General features: G+C 52.3%; 6 protein-coding genes across 6 annotated transcripts; 3 read left to right on the forward strand and 3 right to left on the reverse strand.

The window, feature by feature from the left end:
- Positions 1-47: 47 nt before the first annotated feature.
- On the reverse strand, positions 48-1460 carry PG994_002527 (uncharacterized protein; the record flags this gene model as incomplete). The annotated part of the gene is made up of 1 exon (XM_066853936.1): positions 48-1460. The coding sequence occupies one exon, from the start codon at positions 1458-1460 to the stop codon at positions 48-50; it is 1413 nt and encodes a 470-aa protein (XP_066719791.1).
- A 961-nt stretch (positions 1461-2421) lies between these two features.
- On the reverse strand, positions 2422-3862 carry PG994_002528 (uncharacterized protein; the record flags this gene model as incomplete). Its single annotated transcript, XM_066853937.1, has 5 exons — positions 2422-2474; positions 2526-2651; positions 2709-2746; positions 3082-3694; positions 3754-3862. 5 exons carry the CDS (start codon positions 3860-3862, stop codon positions 2422-2424), a joined length of 939 nt encoding a protein of 312 aa, XP_066719792.1.
- Positions 3863-7084: 3222 nt separating this feature from the next.
- PG994_002529 (uncharacterized protein) lies at positions 7085-7765 on the forward strand (the record flags this gene model as incomplete). The annotated part of the gene is made up of 1 exon (XM_066853938.1): positions 7085-7765. One exon carries the CDS (start codon positions 7085-7087, stop codon positions 7763-7765), a length of 681 nt encoding a protein of 226 aa, XP_066719793.1.
- Positions 7766-9348: 1583 nt separating this feature from the next.
- PG994_002530 (glutathione S-transferase) lies at positions 9349-9874 on the reverse strand (the record flags this gene model as incomplete). The annotated part of the gene is made up of 3 exons (XM_066853939.1): positions 9349-9504; positions 9529-9583; positions 9780-9874. 3 exons carry the CDS (start codon positions 9872-9874, stop codon positions 9349-9351), a joined length of 306 nt encoding a protein of 101 aa, XP_066719794.1.
- Positions 9875-10301: 427 nt separating this feature from the next.
- PG994_002531 (Ankyrin repeat domain-containing protein 50) lies at positions 10302-11915 on the forward strand (the record flags this gene model as incomplete). Its single annotated transcript, XM_066853940.1, has 3 exons — positions 10302-10439; positions 10496-10661; positions 10885-11915. 3 exons carry the CDS (start codon positions 10302-10304, stop codon positions 11913-11915), a joined length of 1335 nt encoding a protein of 444 aa, XP_066719795.1.
- A 2347-nt stretch (positions 11916-14262) lies between these two features.
- PG994_002532 (uncharacterized protein) lies at positions 14263-15164 on the forward strand (the record flags this gene model as incomplete). Its single annotated transcript, XM_066853941.1, has 3 exons — positions 14263-14423; positions 14483-14981; positions 15042-15164. 3 exons carry the CDS (start codon positions 14263-14265, stop codon positions 15162-15164), a joined length of 783 nt encoding a protein of 260 aa, XP_066719796.1.
- Positions 15165-15596: the final 432 nt, after the last annotated feature.

Genomic DNA, 15596 nt, shown 5'->3' on the forward strand with positions numbered 1-15596 from the left:
CCTCAGCCCAGGCATCCCGCGTCACCGGCGCCGTCCGCCCATTGCAGCTATACTCCCCCGGAAACAGCCCGACGCCCCGCAACTCGTCCATGGCCGTGCAGTTGAAGTCGGGGTCCGTCGACGCGACCTCGAAGCGCTCGGTCACGCGCCCGTGCCGGCGGATGTCGGGCCGGGTCCTCCTCGTCCCAGAAGCTGTTGCCGCCGGGCACGCCTGGCGACCAGAAGGCCCAGAGGAAGTCCTCGAAGAAGGCGTTCGTGATGTTGCCCTCGAGCACGACGGTCGTGAAGTTGCCCATGCAGCGCGCCGACGGGGAACCGGAGACGGACGCGCCGCCGCCGCCGCCGCCCGTGCAGTAGCCGTTGTACCAGCGGTCGTTGCCCGCGCCGTCGACATCGGTGGAGTTTTGGAGGTGCGTCGTGGTCGGGTGCAGGTACATGCGCGGCAGGTTGCGCAGCACGAGGCCCTTGGTCGCCGCGGTTAGGCCCGAGGAGGAGCCCAGCGGCGCGGTCCAGTCGAACCAGGAGTTGCCGACGTAGTCGGGCGCGAACCGCTCGAAGTCGGAACAGTTCTGCAGGTCCAGGCTCGCGACGGACCGCGGGCGGAAGGGGGCCGCTAGGCTGCTGTTGCGCACCACGAGCTCGTCGATGTCGCCGTCGACCCAGAGCTTCCGCACCCCTGACACGTGGGCGCGGTCGACGTGCTCGGAACGGATCCACGCGGCCGCGTCGCCGTCCAGGTCCAGGTCGAGGCGCGCCGTGTGGTTGTGCTTCAGGATGACACCGAAGTCGGTCGAGTCGTCCTCGGTCTGGGGGACGTCGGGGTCGGTGTGGAAGTCACTGATGGTGAGGTGGTCGATGTTGTAGGAGTTGTCGTCCTCGGCGTCGAGCAGCGTCAGGGTCTGCAAATTCGCATGGGGACCGCAGTTGCGGAACTCGAGGGTGCTGGCGTGGTCGGTGGGGATCCGCCGCTGCCGGAAGACGTCCAGGCGCGGCAGGTCGACGGCGTGGAACTCGGCAAAGCCGTACAGCTCGTACAGGTCGATGCTGGTCACGGCGGGCAAGTCCTCCAAGACCAACTCGCCGCCACTCTGTTTCTGGCGCCCCACCCGCAAGAGCTTCGTGAAGTTGACGTTCTGCAGCTTGGGCATGCCCCGTAGCACGAGATCGCCGTCGATCTCCCAGATGGCCTTGTTGCGGAGCGCCGTCACTTGCGACCCGTCCTCGCTGCGCACGGAACCCTCCACTACGTCGATGCCGTCGAGGGAGATGTCGCCGGTGGCGTCACTGGCCAGGACGACGTCGTGGTCGATGACTTGGCACCCCTTGTCCCCGACTGCGGCGTCGACATCGGCTTGGGAATGAATAGTGAGCGAATCGCAATGCACTGGGTGGTAGTCCGCGGAGGCTGTGCCGAGAAGCAGAAGCCAGGCTAGCAGCCCGTTTCTTGGTGATGGCTGCATCATGACGGAGTGGGAGAGCAAGAGCGAGAGGAAGAGCAAAGGCAAGACGCCGCGAGATCACGATCATCCATCGTGCCATCGCCCGATATTTGTACCAGCAGGGCGGGTCTTAAGGCTGCCGCGGTCAATCTCCGAAGCGCGCCGCGTAGCCGGATTGCCGTAATATCGTGGGTGTGCAAGTGTGGCAGGGGTGAGTGTGGATGAGCCGCCAAGCCGCCGGTTTCTGGACCAATTCAGGCAGCGTCACTGCGATCAGTCCACATCGGTCGGCCGATACCGTCCGGAACAACTCTTGAATTTCTTAGGGACCACCCTGGGGAGCACGATGTTACCTTTTCCATGTCTGTCTGATCATGTGCTAGATAAGGTACTGTGCTGGTAGTCAGGTAGACAACCATCATAAGTTTTGTGTTTGTACAAGTAAGCATTCTGCGAGTGGGCCGCAGGTCTTAGAATAGCGTACGGCGCAGCCCCGACACGGCGTTAGCGACTCTTGGCTATGGGCCAGACGGGTCGTACTTTACAGGGGAATCCCTCGTTCTCGATTTGATTCTAGGGGGGTTCCAGGGAGCAAAAGTTGCTCTATACGAATGTCGCATGCAACTAATATCCTATCCAAGTAACATTTTTTCTTTTCCCCTTATGTCGGTTCACAACAGATCAGCCAAAGCTCGGATAAGCTCAGGAAGCCATTGTATTATACCCGATGCTTTCCGAGTCTTCAAATGACAAAACTTGATGGCAGCTGGCGAGACGGAATAAGAACAGCACCCTCCCTCCTTTCCTCCAGTCTAGTATCTCGTCCAGATACACGAAGCATCAATGAGAAACTTGGGGGTGCCAATGATCCAGGACCGTATTGGTGTTAACAATATCCCGCAGCTTCGCCGCCCCGAAGGTGCTTATGGATCCTAGAATCATCGTGGTTTCAGTTTCCACTCTACCGTCAGCTATTCCATAGTCAGTCGTTCCTTCGCTCGTTACAGTACACCACCTCAAACTTGCCACTGAGAACTGTAGGTACGTGAACGCAAATTGATTGTGTCACTACTCGATAGCGCCTACTCAAGCCGACACCCAGGCCCCATGCGCGCTGGACCTGCGCTGCAGGATCGAGACGCGAAGTGTCACGGCGCCGACACCAACACACTCTAGCCAACTGAGCCAGGCCGCCCCAACCGGGCAAAAGGACTACATTGTCAAGTCAGCGTCTTGAATGTCTACTAGGGCTTATTAGCGACCCCTTACACAAAGGAGCTCTTTTTCTTGACCAACCCAGGCCAATGCTGTAGGTAATAGTTTTTGTAGGGCTCAAGGGATCGTTCGGGAACATGATTGGAGGTCTATACGACTCTAGCTCTAACCTTCATACCCGTCATGGGCGCCTTCACTACTTTCGAGCTGGACCAACTTGATTGACACGCGGTGTCAGTCTGGAACTTTCATGGCCCGAAGTGACTGCGTAGAAACTGGCGCACACTCTGTTGATATAAAGACTGCTGAACTATCACATCACTCCCTGCTGCCTTATGCATTCCCGTGCGCTTCATCAACCCTCATCAGCACCGATGCATCATTATTCAACAAGCCCCACATGTCCGGAAATTGGTTGATATCATACAAATCGTAAGGGGCCGCGGCTGTGTCACTAGCAGGTAATATAGCTTCACTTTCAATATGCAGCCTTTCCAGAGGGGGAAGATCATCCCATGACAGGAATCTGGGCCTTTCCATTGACACGCCCGGGACGTAACCCGGGGCTGATGTACCATTACTCCAATCAATAGACCCAAATTTTACTGACGCAGAACCCATGTCCAGTACTGTATCGTATGTGAAATTTGACAAAGACGGATTTGGGGGTGAACCCGAGATCCAAGCGTCTCTATCGTTGAATCCGTGCGAAGTAGAAATGCTTAGGCAAGACCGACTGGATCCATGGGACCTCGTTCCAGGCAAATCAGTCGACTCTTCCGTCTTAGGTTGCCCTAGGGGATTATTATCCAGGTCTTGCAGTGTAGGGAATCTTCCCCTATAATCGCTCAAGGCCTTGGCTATGTGGTCCCTCAGGGGGTCCGGAGAGTGCTCACTTGGCGGTCTTCCCGTCGAGAGTAAGGAGTCTCGGAGGCTACCGGCTAAGTGTCCCGCCAGGTTCTCCCACCAGTTACCGAGGTACTCATTGTCCAGAGTCGGGCCAGCGACTGACGGTGCCCTCAGATTGGCCTCGAGGTTATCTGACAAATGGTTTCTCAGCACGCCGCACTCTTGATTGTCATAGTGCATGTCAACTCACAAGGCGTTTCGGGTTGCTTCACCACGGGAAACAGGATATTCCATATCTCGTACCACTTATCCTCGGGGTTCTGGCATGAACTTCGCTTCCGACTCTTCAGCATGCTCATTTTTTCCTGTCCGATCCCTTGGACGACTTGGTCCCTGTACGAATTGTCCTTCCACAGGCATGGAGTGGTCTGTCGCATATGCGCGGTGAGGTCCTTGTCCTGCTTGAAGGTCTCGAGGCAGCGATCGCACGACATCCGATAGTGACACCGGTAGATGTGCTCCTTGAGACGGGGTATTTCCACCCATCCCCGGCTGGCACACAGGGTGTCTCGGGAATACCGCTCCGGGTAGGCGGCGTACAACGGACAGGCAAAGGGTTGCTGATATGCAGGATCTGAACGGGTCCTTTTTTGATCTCGGTGGCATCTGCTATCATCATCGAGGGGCGGCGGGCGCTTGGACGATGTGCCTCGGCAGCCAGGGGCTAATGGATCTCGCTCGTCCATCCCATTGGTGGAAACGCAAGCGGCAACTGAATCAAAGCACCGCGCCTAGAGACTGAGAACTTAGGCAACTAAATGAGCATACAACTATTCTGAGGTGGCGAATTGCATGTATGTATGTATTGAGGAAATTTCCCTGAGACGCCAGGTTCATGAAAGAAACAACATATAAAAGTCGGTTATGCTCACCTTCTCGCAAAGGTGGAGAGAGCCTCGTTCGCAGGGAACCAATTCGACAAGCGCTCTATTGCGCTTAGCCTTCATCAAGTTTGTTATGTCCGACTGTTTCTAAGCATTGTTCGAGGATGATGCTAACAGATCGGCAACCGATTGGGACGGCTAACAGGTGCAATCTGCTGACACTCCAATTCTGAGAAGGGAAAGTAACGTTCGAAAGGACGCCCGAGGCAGACAGACAGACAGAGATGACTAGAAGGCAACAAAGTGAAAAAACCGCAGGAAAAGGCAGAAAGCGGGCAACGATGGGTAAGTAGTCCATGGAAGGCAGGCAATGCTGACGATTGTGGTGGAGTCGGGCTAGACCTGCATGCTGACGCCCGACTGCTACCATCAAAGCCGTGTATTACTGAAACCCGCAGATCAGGCTGCAGATTACGACTGCACTGCCCCGATATGCCGCGTATCTATGCGAAAGACATTTTAAGCCACCAATAATCAAAAGGAGGGGGGGGGGTGGTTCACCGACTCTTCCTGTTGACGCCCATCACATCCATAGACAGCAAGGAGAAAACTACAGGATAGAATATTTTTGAAAGTCTCATCTCGGAATGATGCTGTGAACGTCCCTGCAGTATACTAAGTCGAACGTCAAAAAGCACGTCCGTGTATCCTTGGGGCAGGAATTCCCACCAGCGCTCCCCCATGACATGAACAACGAACACTCGGCAAGCAATATATGTGCAATGACTCTGATCCTGGTCAGAGTCTGCATAAGGTTGCCCGGCTGGTATGAGGGATATAACAAGACATGCAATTCCTCGGTTTCCTCCGCCACACTCGGCACCCATCATAAGGCACCAGGCGATAAGATGTCCCAGGTGCCGTCCCATCGCCATTTCCCAATCAACCTTGCCTCAGTGTCCTTGACCTGCGAAATTCAAAGAAGCTGGAGTGCTTGCAAACTCGCTATTCGAATTCGACTCAGTCAACTATAGCCTTGACCAAAGCGACAAACGAAAAAGGGGTTTGGCCGAAAACGTCGACCCGGTATCCTCTTGGAGCCCAAGAGCATTCATAGGTCTCCTTGCCTGGCGATCGAAGGAGCCTCCGAATTCACTTTCCAGGATAATCGATCAGCATGGCATTCTACATTCTAGAATGGCAAGGGTCTTTGATTGGGTTGCTTACTCAGATTCCCCCGTCCTGCAGCAGCGCAGTTGTTTCGATTGCCATTACAGATGGAACGGGCCGAGACTGAGAGAACAGACAAATCATGTAGCTGGTTGCCAATCCTCGAGACTAGCCATTGGCGAGATGTTTGACCGTGACCGCCCACTCAAGGGGACTCGCACACCCACCCACCACCCTCTTCGACTGACCAAGTTCCTGCCCAGCAAGGCGTAGGCTATCACAGTGTCCAGTAGCAGCCTTCAGTTGGTAGCATTGTCCGCCCACCAAGCACCGTGCGAACGAGAATGTGCCGACTGACCCTAGCATACCGTCTTGAGGGGGGGCTTTGGCCAGTAGGACACTTTGCGGTTGCTACTCCACCTTTTGCCACCTCCTATTCCAACACTGGCCCGGCAAAGAAAGATGATCTTGATTGTAAAACCATTGTGGGTGACTTTCGACGCTCCGAGACTCCTCTTGTCTTCTGACAACATCATCAAAGTTCATAAACGACGTTCGGCGAAGCCTCCCTGGTTCGCATCGCTGAAAAGCTCTGTACCCGAGACGCATCTGAGTCGGTATGGCCACCCATTCATCTTCCAAGTCCGGGTCACCGATCTGTCCACAAGTAAGCTGATGTGATGTACTCAGGTAGCTCATAGCAAGCGACAAACAAACAACGCTTGGACTTCTCCGCAAAACACATCGTCAAGATCGCCTCGTCGCTCCGACTTGAAGCCAGGAGAAGCTCGCCGCGCCTTCCAGCAAACACTTGACTGCCGTATCAAACTCCCAAAAGTACACTTGTCCTATGGTACCCTGCCACAATAGCATTACCTTAGGAGTAGGTCGGAATCGCGGCGAACGAGCACCCAGCGTGTAAGGCCAACTGACCTCTCCAAAGAGCAACAAGAAGTGACTCGACTGTATCGTCGGCAAATTATATACTCTTTCATTTAGTTAATGAGCCAGTCCGAAATACTCGTCATCTCCAACATTCCGTCCTTTCCAACAGTGTGTCAACAGTAAAGCAGCTCGTCTGTCTGTCAACAACCAAAGCCCCTGTCAAGGCCTTAGCGCCGAAACGTAATCGACGGCCGACGCGCTTCAACAGCTCGACATACTCAAACAAGCTTTTGTCAAACTACTTGATGTGGCAACTCTGCTTCTTGGCTCCATGGCAATCAGAATCACGATAGCGGCGAGTGCTGCGGCACTGCGGGTGATGACTTCATCATTGCCCCTCCCCTGTGTGGACAAATGAGAAGAAGAAGTATCTGTTTACTCCCCTTGGCCATGCTCTGTGGCATAGCGGCTGGTGCACCATCAGTAAACGTCGGTATACCTAATTAGCATGCATATTATGGATTGCCTTTGCTGAACTTGCCAAGGCACCTATGGCCTCGAAGCTGCTCCAGAGTGCGAGGGCTGAGTCAGTCCCTGGCCCCATCAATGGTCGGTATAAGCCCGGTCAACCACGTAAAGAGAATGCATGCTGACCAAGTTGCAATAGCGAATTTCGATGGCCCGTCAATCCCATCACTTGTGGGCACCACTTCGACGACCCTGAGATCGGTTGGGATCGTCGTCGCTCTTGTCGCCATCATTGCTTTGGGAAAGACCGCTTCCTTTGCTTCTGCACGTATCGAGAGCCAAACTGGAGATGTGGTGCCACGCACAAACCACATCGAGCACGTTGTAGTCTCCTCCCATAGTAGCGTCGTGCTTCGCAGCGAGGAGAACCTACCTCTCGACAGCAACTTCGCAGAACCAAGCGATTCAGATGAGGAGACTGAAGTCATTGATCGGATGTTCCACGACATTTTCCCACCGCCTGGCCACAATGAGAATTCATATACAGCCCTCGACCAAGACCAGAACCATTATATCCATCTGGCCGGGTCCCAGTTCGGACTTGATGGCCTGCCTAGCGTTCGAAGAGGCGTTCGGGTGCCTTCTTCCCGATGGTCTTCAGCGGCGTCTCTCAGCAGCGAGTCTTTTGATGCGGGATCGGGAACTGCTCAACTTGACGAAATTCGTATGATAGCCGACAGCTGCCACAGCCCTGATTTCGATTATACTTGCAACTCACTAAGAGATGATGAAAGTGTCTCGGTGGCGAGCATGGCCGTGCTCTTCGATCAAGATGAGTCGCAAGACTTTCCTTAGACTCATGTGGGAACCAGCTTTGGCGAGGGTACTGAAGGCCTACCATCGCAGAGTCGAAGACTTTGGGAGAATTGGCGAGAAAACATCCCATAATAGATTCCGAGTCGAATAGACAAACCTTTTTTAAAAGATTCCATGAAAATCTCAGAAAGTGAATGCATTCTGAAGACGGGATTTCATTTCGTACCTGCGATTGCCTACGAAAAGAAGAATGTCACTGGCGAAAACATATCAATATTCATCTTACGCCGGAATACGAAGAACTGACTCCCTAATAACTGCCTGAAACGATAAGCCCAAACACTTGACTCAGACAACGGAGCGAATCCTCATTGGGGGCAAGGGGCTGACAGGGGAGTCATGTGGGGGCAGCCTGACAGAGCCCTTCGCGGCGATTGGATCTGATTGGTATATCGCAGGCGTATTACACCGAGGCCTGACGCGACCCGGGAGACTTGCCGTCTCATGCTACCGAGTGAAAGGTCTTAATGGTCCACGTCAGAGGTGACGCCCCTTTGTTATTGAAGGATTATTCCGCCACAGACCAATAGCAGCCTTTCCTTACGTCGAAAGGAGTCCGCCTAGGCTATCTGGACGAGCAATATAGGGGAGGGATCAACTAAGCTCTTGATAACCAATGATACTCAAGCTACTGCCCGTAGCTTATCCGAGTGAGATGTCAAACTGCGCTTTGTAGGTTTCTGAGAATTTGTGTAAATCAGCATGTTGATCCCGGGGAAGTCGGTGGTCCATTGAAGATGTAGTATGTAATCACACTAACCGTACCACCCCATTCGGGTACTATGTATGAATCCAAAGTTCCACAGTGATGCCAAGAGTCTTTCAGCGCGAAAGTCCGACAATAAACGATTACTTCACCATCCCCACCCTGTGGCGAGATGAGACGCCTCTTCGACGCAGCTGAGCTGAAGAAGTCGAACCTTGTCATCTCCGCGGACTTCGCCGAGACCAAGGCTCTCCTCGCCTGCGCCCCGACAGTAAGCGCAGCAATTACTTCCCGTATGAGTTAATGGACAGCTTTCACACAGCGCTGTTGGTGCTGGTGTGAGCCGTCACGAATAAACCCCTGTCAGCCAATGAAGCCGTGAAGTGATTCTCAGATGGATACCTATACTTTGAGACATGCAGACTTGATTCAGACAGGCTCCAGGCTGTTCCTCGAAAGGGTATTTCTACAAAAGTTGGGTCCCCGGGTGCTGAATGGTACTGTACGGGGTCTTCGATGTTTGGTTGGAAGGGTTACTAGTACTCAGGTGCTTTCAAGACTTGCTCAATTGGCTGACCCGACGTTCAGAACATCCCTGGGCTGTTAGGTAGTATTCATCTTCCCTCTGTCAGCGGTGTTGTAGTCACCCTCCATTCTAGTGCAGTTGGGCACGGGGCGTATTAATCACGCACTGCATGACCTGAAGCCTGAAGCCAAGGGAGTTTTCAGTCTTTTAGACATTACCTAGATATGCCATGGTTTCTTCCCTCGAAGAATGACTAATTAAGAAGCGAAAAGTTTCCTCCCCAATAGGAGAAACAGTCCAGTACATGATGAACACATAATCTTTCACCCACTAAATCCAATATTGACGAGGGTAATCCTCCGGCATCTCCGCATCCATGTACGCGAAGTACAGGATGAACACGGTCCCACCGATGACGATATCCGCCAAGCGAGGTCCCTCAGCGTCCGCTTTCACGAACAAAGCCCTCGGGCCGCTACCGCCAGTCTGTGACGACTATAAATGGCCCACGTAGTGGTCCAGCAAGCGGCGCACGTCGGCGGCCGCCTGCGCCTCCCACTCCGTGCTGTAGGGCTCTTAGTCCAGCCGCCACGCCGTGAGGTTCTTAGCCGTTCGCCTCGATCTGCAGGCCGTTGAACAGGATCCACTGTTAGTTTAGGAGTCGCGGCTTAGAAGTTTCTTTACGCCGGAGTCCGCTAATTGTCGCCAATGTACTGCGAGATGGCGGGTTTCCCTCTGAGGAAGAAATAGCAGATTCCGACGACGCGCCGGCGCTTTGAAAGGTCGGGACCTGGCCTAGGGAGAACTTGGCCAAGAACTCGGGCATCTTATTTGTCACACCGGCGTCGAAGGCCATGGGGACCTTGAATTCCAGGCCTGTCCGATTTTGAGTGGGAGATTGGTAAGAGTACTTTGGTCAGCTACCGGATTGAGAGACGAGGACCGGTTATAAATGTCAGCGAATGGATCCTTCGGAGATATACTGGAATCACATATCCTGTACGATGCCGGGTATAACCAATGAAATGTCACCAAACACCACACCACCACTGCACTGCATTTCATATTTCGGATTGAACCATTCATGTTCAGAAGCCCTCCTCCCTGACAGTCGGTGTGTCGGATCATGGCCTGGACCAATTACGTGCGACCACTCGTAGGGCTGCCTGAAGTCCTACAAAAGACCACCTTCTCCAACACAGCCATCCTGAAATGTCAATCCTCAACTCACTCTCGGCTCACGTCCTGCATAACGTTCAACATCATCAAATCACCACCTTATGATGGCTACCACCAGCCGAAACGCGCGAATACCCGATGAGAAGTGGGAGGCGCAAAAGACGGATATCGTGCGACAGTTCATCGGCCAAGACCAGTCTCTGGAAGACATTGTGGAGTCTCTAAGATCTTCTAGATTCATTGTAACGAAAACCAATTGAGTTATCGTCTAAATAAGTCTTGGCGCATAAACAAAAAGGCTCCCATTGGGAAGGCAGTATGGAGCTATGTCGATCATCGAATTGCCGAACGGCGGAGCAATGGCAAGACCAGCAACGTCATTCTCAACGGAGACTTGTTCGATTCGACGAAAGTGAATAAGGAAACGGGAAGATACTCGCAACGAGCGTGGTCGACTAGTATTGGTAGGTTACCTTTATTACGTTTCTAGGCTGTGAGCTAACAAATCATGAAAGGCATTCGACCAAAAACACCACCCGGACATTTAATATCTGTGTATACACCAACGGATACTACAGTCCGTACGATCTGGCCTAGGAAATTGCCGTGGCTCAGTTCCCTGGTGCAATCTCTAGAACGTATGACGTGAAACTCCTACTCCTTAATATGTTTAGCTAATATTTACAGTACCTTCCTCAATCTGGGGTTCATCCGTTGATAAGGGGTTCATATCAAATGTCAGAGATTCGACCATTCTTCGTTTTACCCACCATTCATCTCGTCATTCGTTAATCGATTCCAGTCTACTTATCCCTGAGTCGGAAGAAAACGAGGCCGCTCGGAGAATGAAGATCATACGATCCGGTACCGATGAGGAGGCTCTGCAAGAGCAATTTAAGATCCTTTTTCTCCAAGTAGCCAACAAGTCCCTATTTGAAGAGGAGGGAACCATCAGGGATTCGGAGTGGTCACCCATGGTAAACCTGGTCAAGCTGATGGATTTTGTAGGCTTTACGCGCAAGCCTATGGAACCTGGCGACGATACAACATTACTGGCCGCTCGTGAGGGACTTTTCCAGCGAGCTTTATATTCGCTTACTTGTACCTGTGAGGAAAAGCGGTCCGACTTACTGAACGACCACATCAAAAATATCACACGCTTCGTCGAGTGGCTTCTCCTGTCCGGTCAAGATCCGAACGTTCCAGTGAGATGCGGAGACGTGACCTTAACTTCGGGATTGCAGTCTACTTTAGACTGTGGGCTCGAGGGCCTGACCGACTTCTTACTACAAAACAAAGCCGATGTGCGCGGTTATCGTGTAGATGACGATTGTTACCATTCGCGCGACTGTTGGGTCCATCTACCGCCGCATTTGCATACTGTAGCGTTTGGGAGAGAGTCTATTAGCAAAACCATTCTAAGCAATCTCGGAACGCACGAAACGATACTCAACGATTTTCTATCTTTCAACTCGATACTGTGCGTCCATGGCCGCGAAATCCCTTTTGGGTCTGATATCGACCATCCATTATACGACATGATAAAGACGCCTAATCGAGAAGCCGAAGCGCTGGCGGTTCTTCAATATATCACAGGGATATTGGGCACCGTTTGGTTTAAAACACTAAACCACAGCGTAGGGATCTTGTTCAACGCTTCGTGGGCAGGCAATCTTGATATATTGGAATTCCTCGTTCATAACAACGTCGACATTTAGCATCACGAATGAATTTGGGGCCACAGCTTTACACAACACGTTTCGAGACTCAGGTTCAGCACGCGGATCCCCTTACATGACTTGCAAGTATCTCCTCGAACATGGCGCAGTTTTAGACAGCAGTAGTGCCGACACGCCTGCTTTCCATCTAGCTTGTTTCCAGGTGGATGATATCGAGATCCTCAAACTGCTTTACTCCCACGGGGCAAGGGTAAATCAAGCGATATCCGTCACACCTATTACTGCAACAAGATGATTGTGGTATCATGATCACCAGAATCTACTTCTCGAATCGGAGGGAACTACACACCACTCAAGGCGATATTTAACAACAAAAATTTGAATCCAAAAGAGTCGACTCAGTTCTACCTGCAGGTGGCACAAAGCCCCGATGTTTTAAAATGGATGAGCGACGCAGTACTGGAGTCTGCCAATATTGAACTACTCCTACCTGCTTTACGATCAGGCAGTTGGCAGGCCTTATGTCTTGATCGACGGGATGAGCTGCTTCGTATCACGATGCAGTGTTGCCACTATTTCCTGAAAGCAGATCATCGCGAGTTTCAAACGTGCTGTAAAAGATTTAGCATGGTTAAACGAGTCGAAATAGCACACGAGCTACTGAACGCCGGGGTTAAGATTAGTCGGGGGATGCAGTACCTGCCGTGAGGCTGGGAGACTGGGATCTTGCTCAGCGGATTCGCATCCTCGATCTATTGGAAATCGCCAAAACCGCACTCTCCTATAGAAAGGGGACACTAATCTCGTTTCTCGAAGCAACCATACTTTGGTGTCCGTCCCACGCCTTTGAAGCTTTGCAGGTAGTTCCTTATCGCTCTGGGGCGCTGTGTGCAGCTGCTCTTGGATTCTGCAAGGACGAGATGAACCTGGACTTGGTTAAAGGGCTCCTGACGAAACGATCATTATCCAATTCCACGAATCTAGATGCCTCCGTGGAAATGGCGGCTATCGGCATCGCTCTATACAACGACAAAACGCAGTTGTTGGAGATTCTTCGGGAGAATCTACCAACACAGGGCTTGGCTCGCATTCCCATCCACGATCGTGCAGAGATCAGCCTCAACTACATAAAATTCAATATCAACGAACCTCTCTATGGTGGCACAAACTCCAGCTTGGCTCTGTTTCGTGCTTTTCTCTAGGCGCCGATCAAGAAACCTTTGCCAGCGTAGTGCAACAATACTGCTGGAATACGGTATGTCGGAGCTTGGTGGTTGAAAAACAAGACCTTGCGAAAGCTGAAGTGCTTTTGAATCACCAAGCCCAACGTCAAGACTCTTTAGCCTCGATGGCTAACGGAGAACGCATCTTCCCCCCGCAGTTAAGAGCCATCGAAACTGGAGACACAAAACTTCTCCAAGCATGTGTGAAGCTTGGTGAATCCGTTCATGGCGATTGACCACACTGGGAAGGCTATACGCCCTTGGCTGAGGCCTTCAGCTTCGGTTGCCTAGATGTCGTTGATTTATTGCTGGAGTGGGGCGCAGACGTAAACCAAAGGGGTCGTGATTATCTCTCTGCTTACAATTTGGGGGTTGAAACACTATACACGCCACTCCAAAGAGCCTGCAGCAAGGGCTACTTGACAATAGCAAAACACTTGATTAACCTCGGAGCTGATTTAGATGCCGTGGACGACAAAGATGGATGGACAGCTTTGGCATTCTCAGCATCATATGGAAGAATTGATATGGTCCAACTCCTTTTGAGTGAAGGGGCGAGCATTACGGGCGGGGACCGAGATATACTGTGCTCTGTCGTACATGAAGCAGAAAAAGCGGGACACATGGCTGTAGTAAGGCTTTTGGAGTCTCATGCCAAACCGGTGGACGAGGACGACGAGGACGACAAGGATGAACAATTTCAAGCTTGAAGGTTTCTTTTGTGGGGCGTCTAGAAGGGCGTTTTTTTAATAAGTTTTTGTTGAATAAGTCGATTGAAAGAGGCTTCAATAAAGGTTCATTAAAGCCCCTCTCTTCTCATTCTATTACCACGACGACTCCGATCGAGCAGGCTATATATCACAAGAGCTAACCCAAAGCTATTAGTGAAACAAGAAGATCCCACAGAGACAGAGTATCGTAGTTACATCCATCTTAGAGCAGTTGGGCAGAGGGCGTATTACGCACTCCGTCACTTGAAGCCGCCTCAGCGCAAAGGGAGGAAACAAGCAGAGTAACCCCGATTCCCCAACATTCAGTAACGAATGATTCATAATCCGATCATCTAATCATTTAATCAAGTATCCCTCAGGTCGTAATAGGTAGAGAGTACTGTTTTCCTTCTCCTGATGCCCCGGGCGGTGGTCCGGATGCCTATTGCAGCGATGAACACTTCTGACGTTGATGAATGGCGACACAGATTTGCCCAGGACAGCGTCGATGAGCGGTTCGGACCGAACGCAGAGGCGCGCCGCGATATGATCGCCATGTTCCTTAAGCACGGAGCCAGCAAAGAAGAAGCCACCGGAGAAGCACTCGTGCAAGTGTAGGTTTGACTCGACTGAATCCCATCTCGACTCCACTTGCTGATAAAAAGCCCTTCAGGGTGGCCGGTACCGACTCCGTCGCCGTCGCGATCCGCATGACGCTGCTCTACGTCCTCACCACGCCGCGCGTCTACAACCTCCTGCTCGCCGAGCTCGATGCCGCCGCCCGCACGGGCGCCCTCACGACGACGCCGATGATCCGCGACGCCGAGGCAAAGCGCCTCCCCTACCTGCAAGCCGTGATCCGCGAGGGCCTCCGCGTCTTCCTGGCCCTGACCTCGCTGCTCGCCAAGTCGGTCCCGGCCGAGGGCGACACCGTGGCCGGCCACTTCCTGCCCGGCGGCACCGAGGTCGGCATCGACGGCTGGGGCATCCTGCGGAGCCGGGAGTACTGGGGCGCCGACGCCCACGCGTTCCGGCCCGAGCGCTGGCTCGAGGCCGGGAAGGAGCAGCTCGAGGACATGGCCGAGTGCCTCGAGATTCTGTTCGGGTATGGCAAGTACAAGTGCCTCGGGCGGGGCATCGCCATCATGGAAATTAACAAAGTGTTGCCAGAGGTAAGACCTATGCTGCTTCCCCTCATTTATGCTTGGTTTATGCTAATTCGAAATAATTAGTTACTGAGGAGATACGACTTCACCATCCTTGATCCTACTGCGCCTATCAAGAAGATGCACAGCGCGGCGTTTTGGCTGATGACGGATTTCTGGGTAACGGTTACCCCCAGGCGTTCAGACTGATCGTATCGTATGTAAACATTCCAAGGGAGTTCCTCCGTTTTCTTCAGGAGACAAAACCAACATTTTGGAGTTTGGGTGTGTTTGGGGCGTCCTGCTGTCCCTTCGACTTTTCTCCGGCTCGCTGCAAGTACAAAGAGTTAACCTTCATCTTGCTCCAGCCTCTCTCGTTGGAGTACCTGTATATATAACATTGAATCAATTGAAAAAGGTTACCATTTCCATCACGGCGTATTATCGGGCAAGTCTTTTATGACAGACGTTAAAATAAGCATTTGGTCTAGAAGGATAAGGTTCGGACTTACGTACAGACGGGACGGCACAGCGGGTTGATGCAGGAATGACATAGTAGATGCAACTACGATGATGCTACATATGAAGAGATCGAGATCGGCCGTTCGGAAAGATCTGGAATTCACCGCGTATTGTTTGAGT

The sequence above is a fragment of the Apiospora phragmitis genome (assembly GCF_038363925.1).
Source record: "Apiospora phragmitis strain CBS 135458 chromosome Unknown utg000003l:1.0-2676785.0:1.0-2680665.0, whole genome shotgun sequence".
NCBI classification, from domain to species: domain Eukaryota; kingdom Fungi; phylum Ascomycota; class Sordariomycetes; order Amphisphaeriales; family Apiosporaceae; genus Apiospora; species Apiospora phragmitis.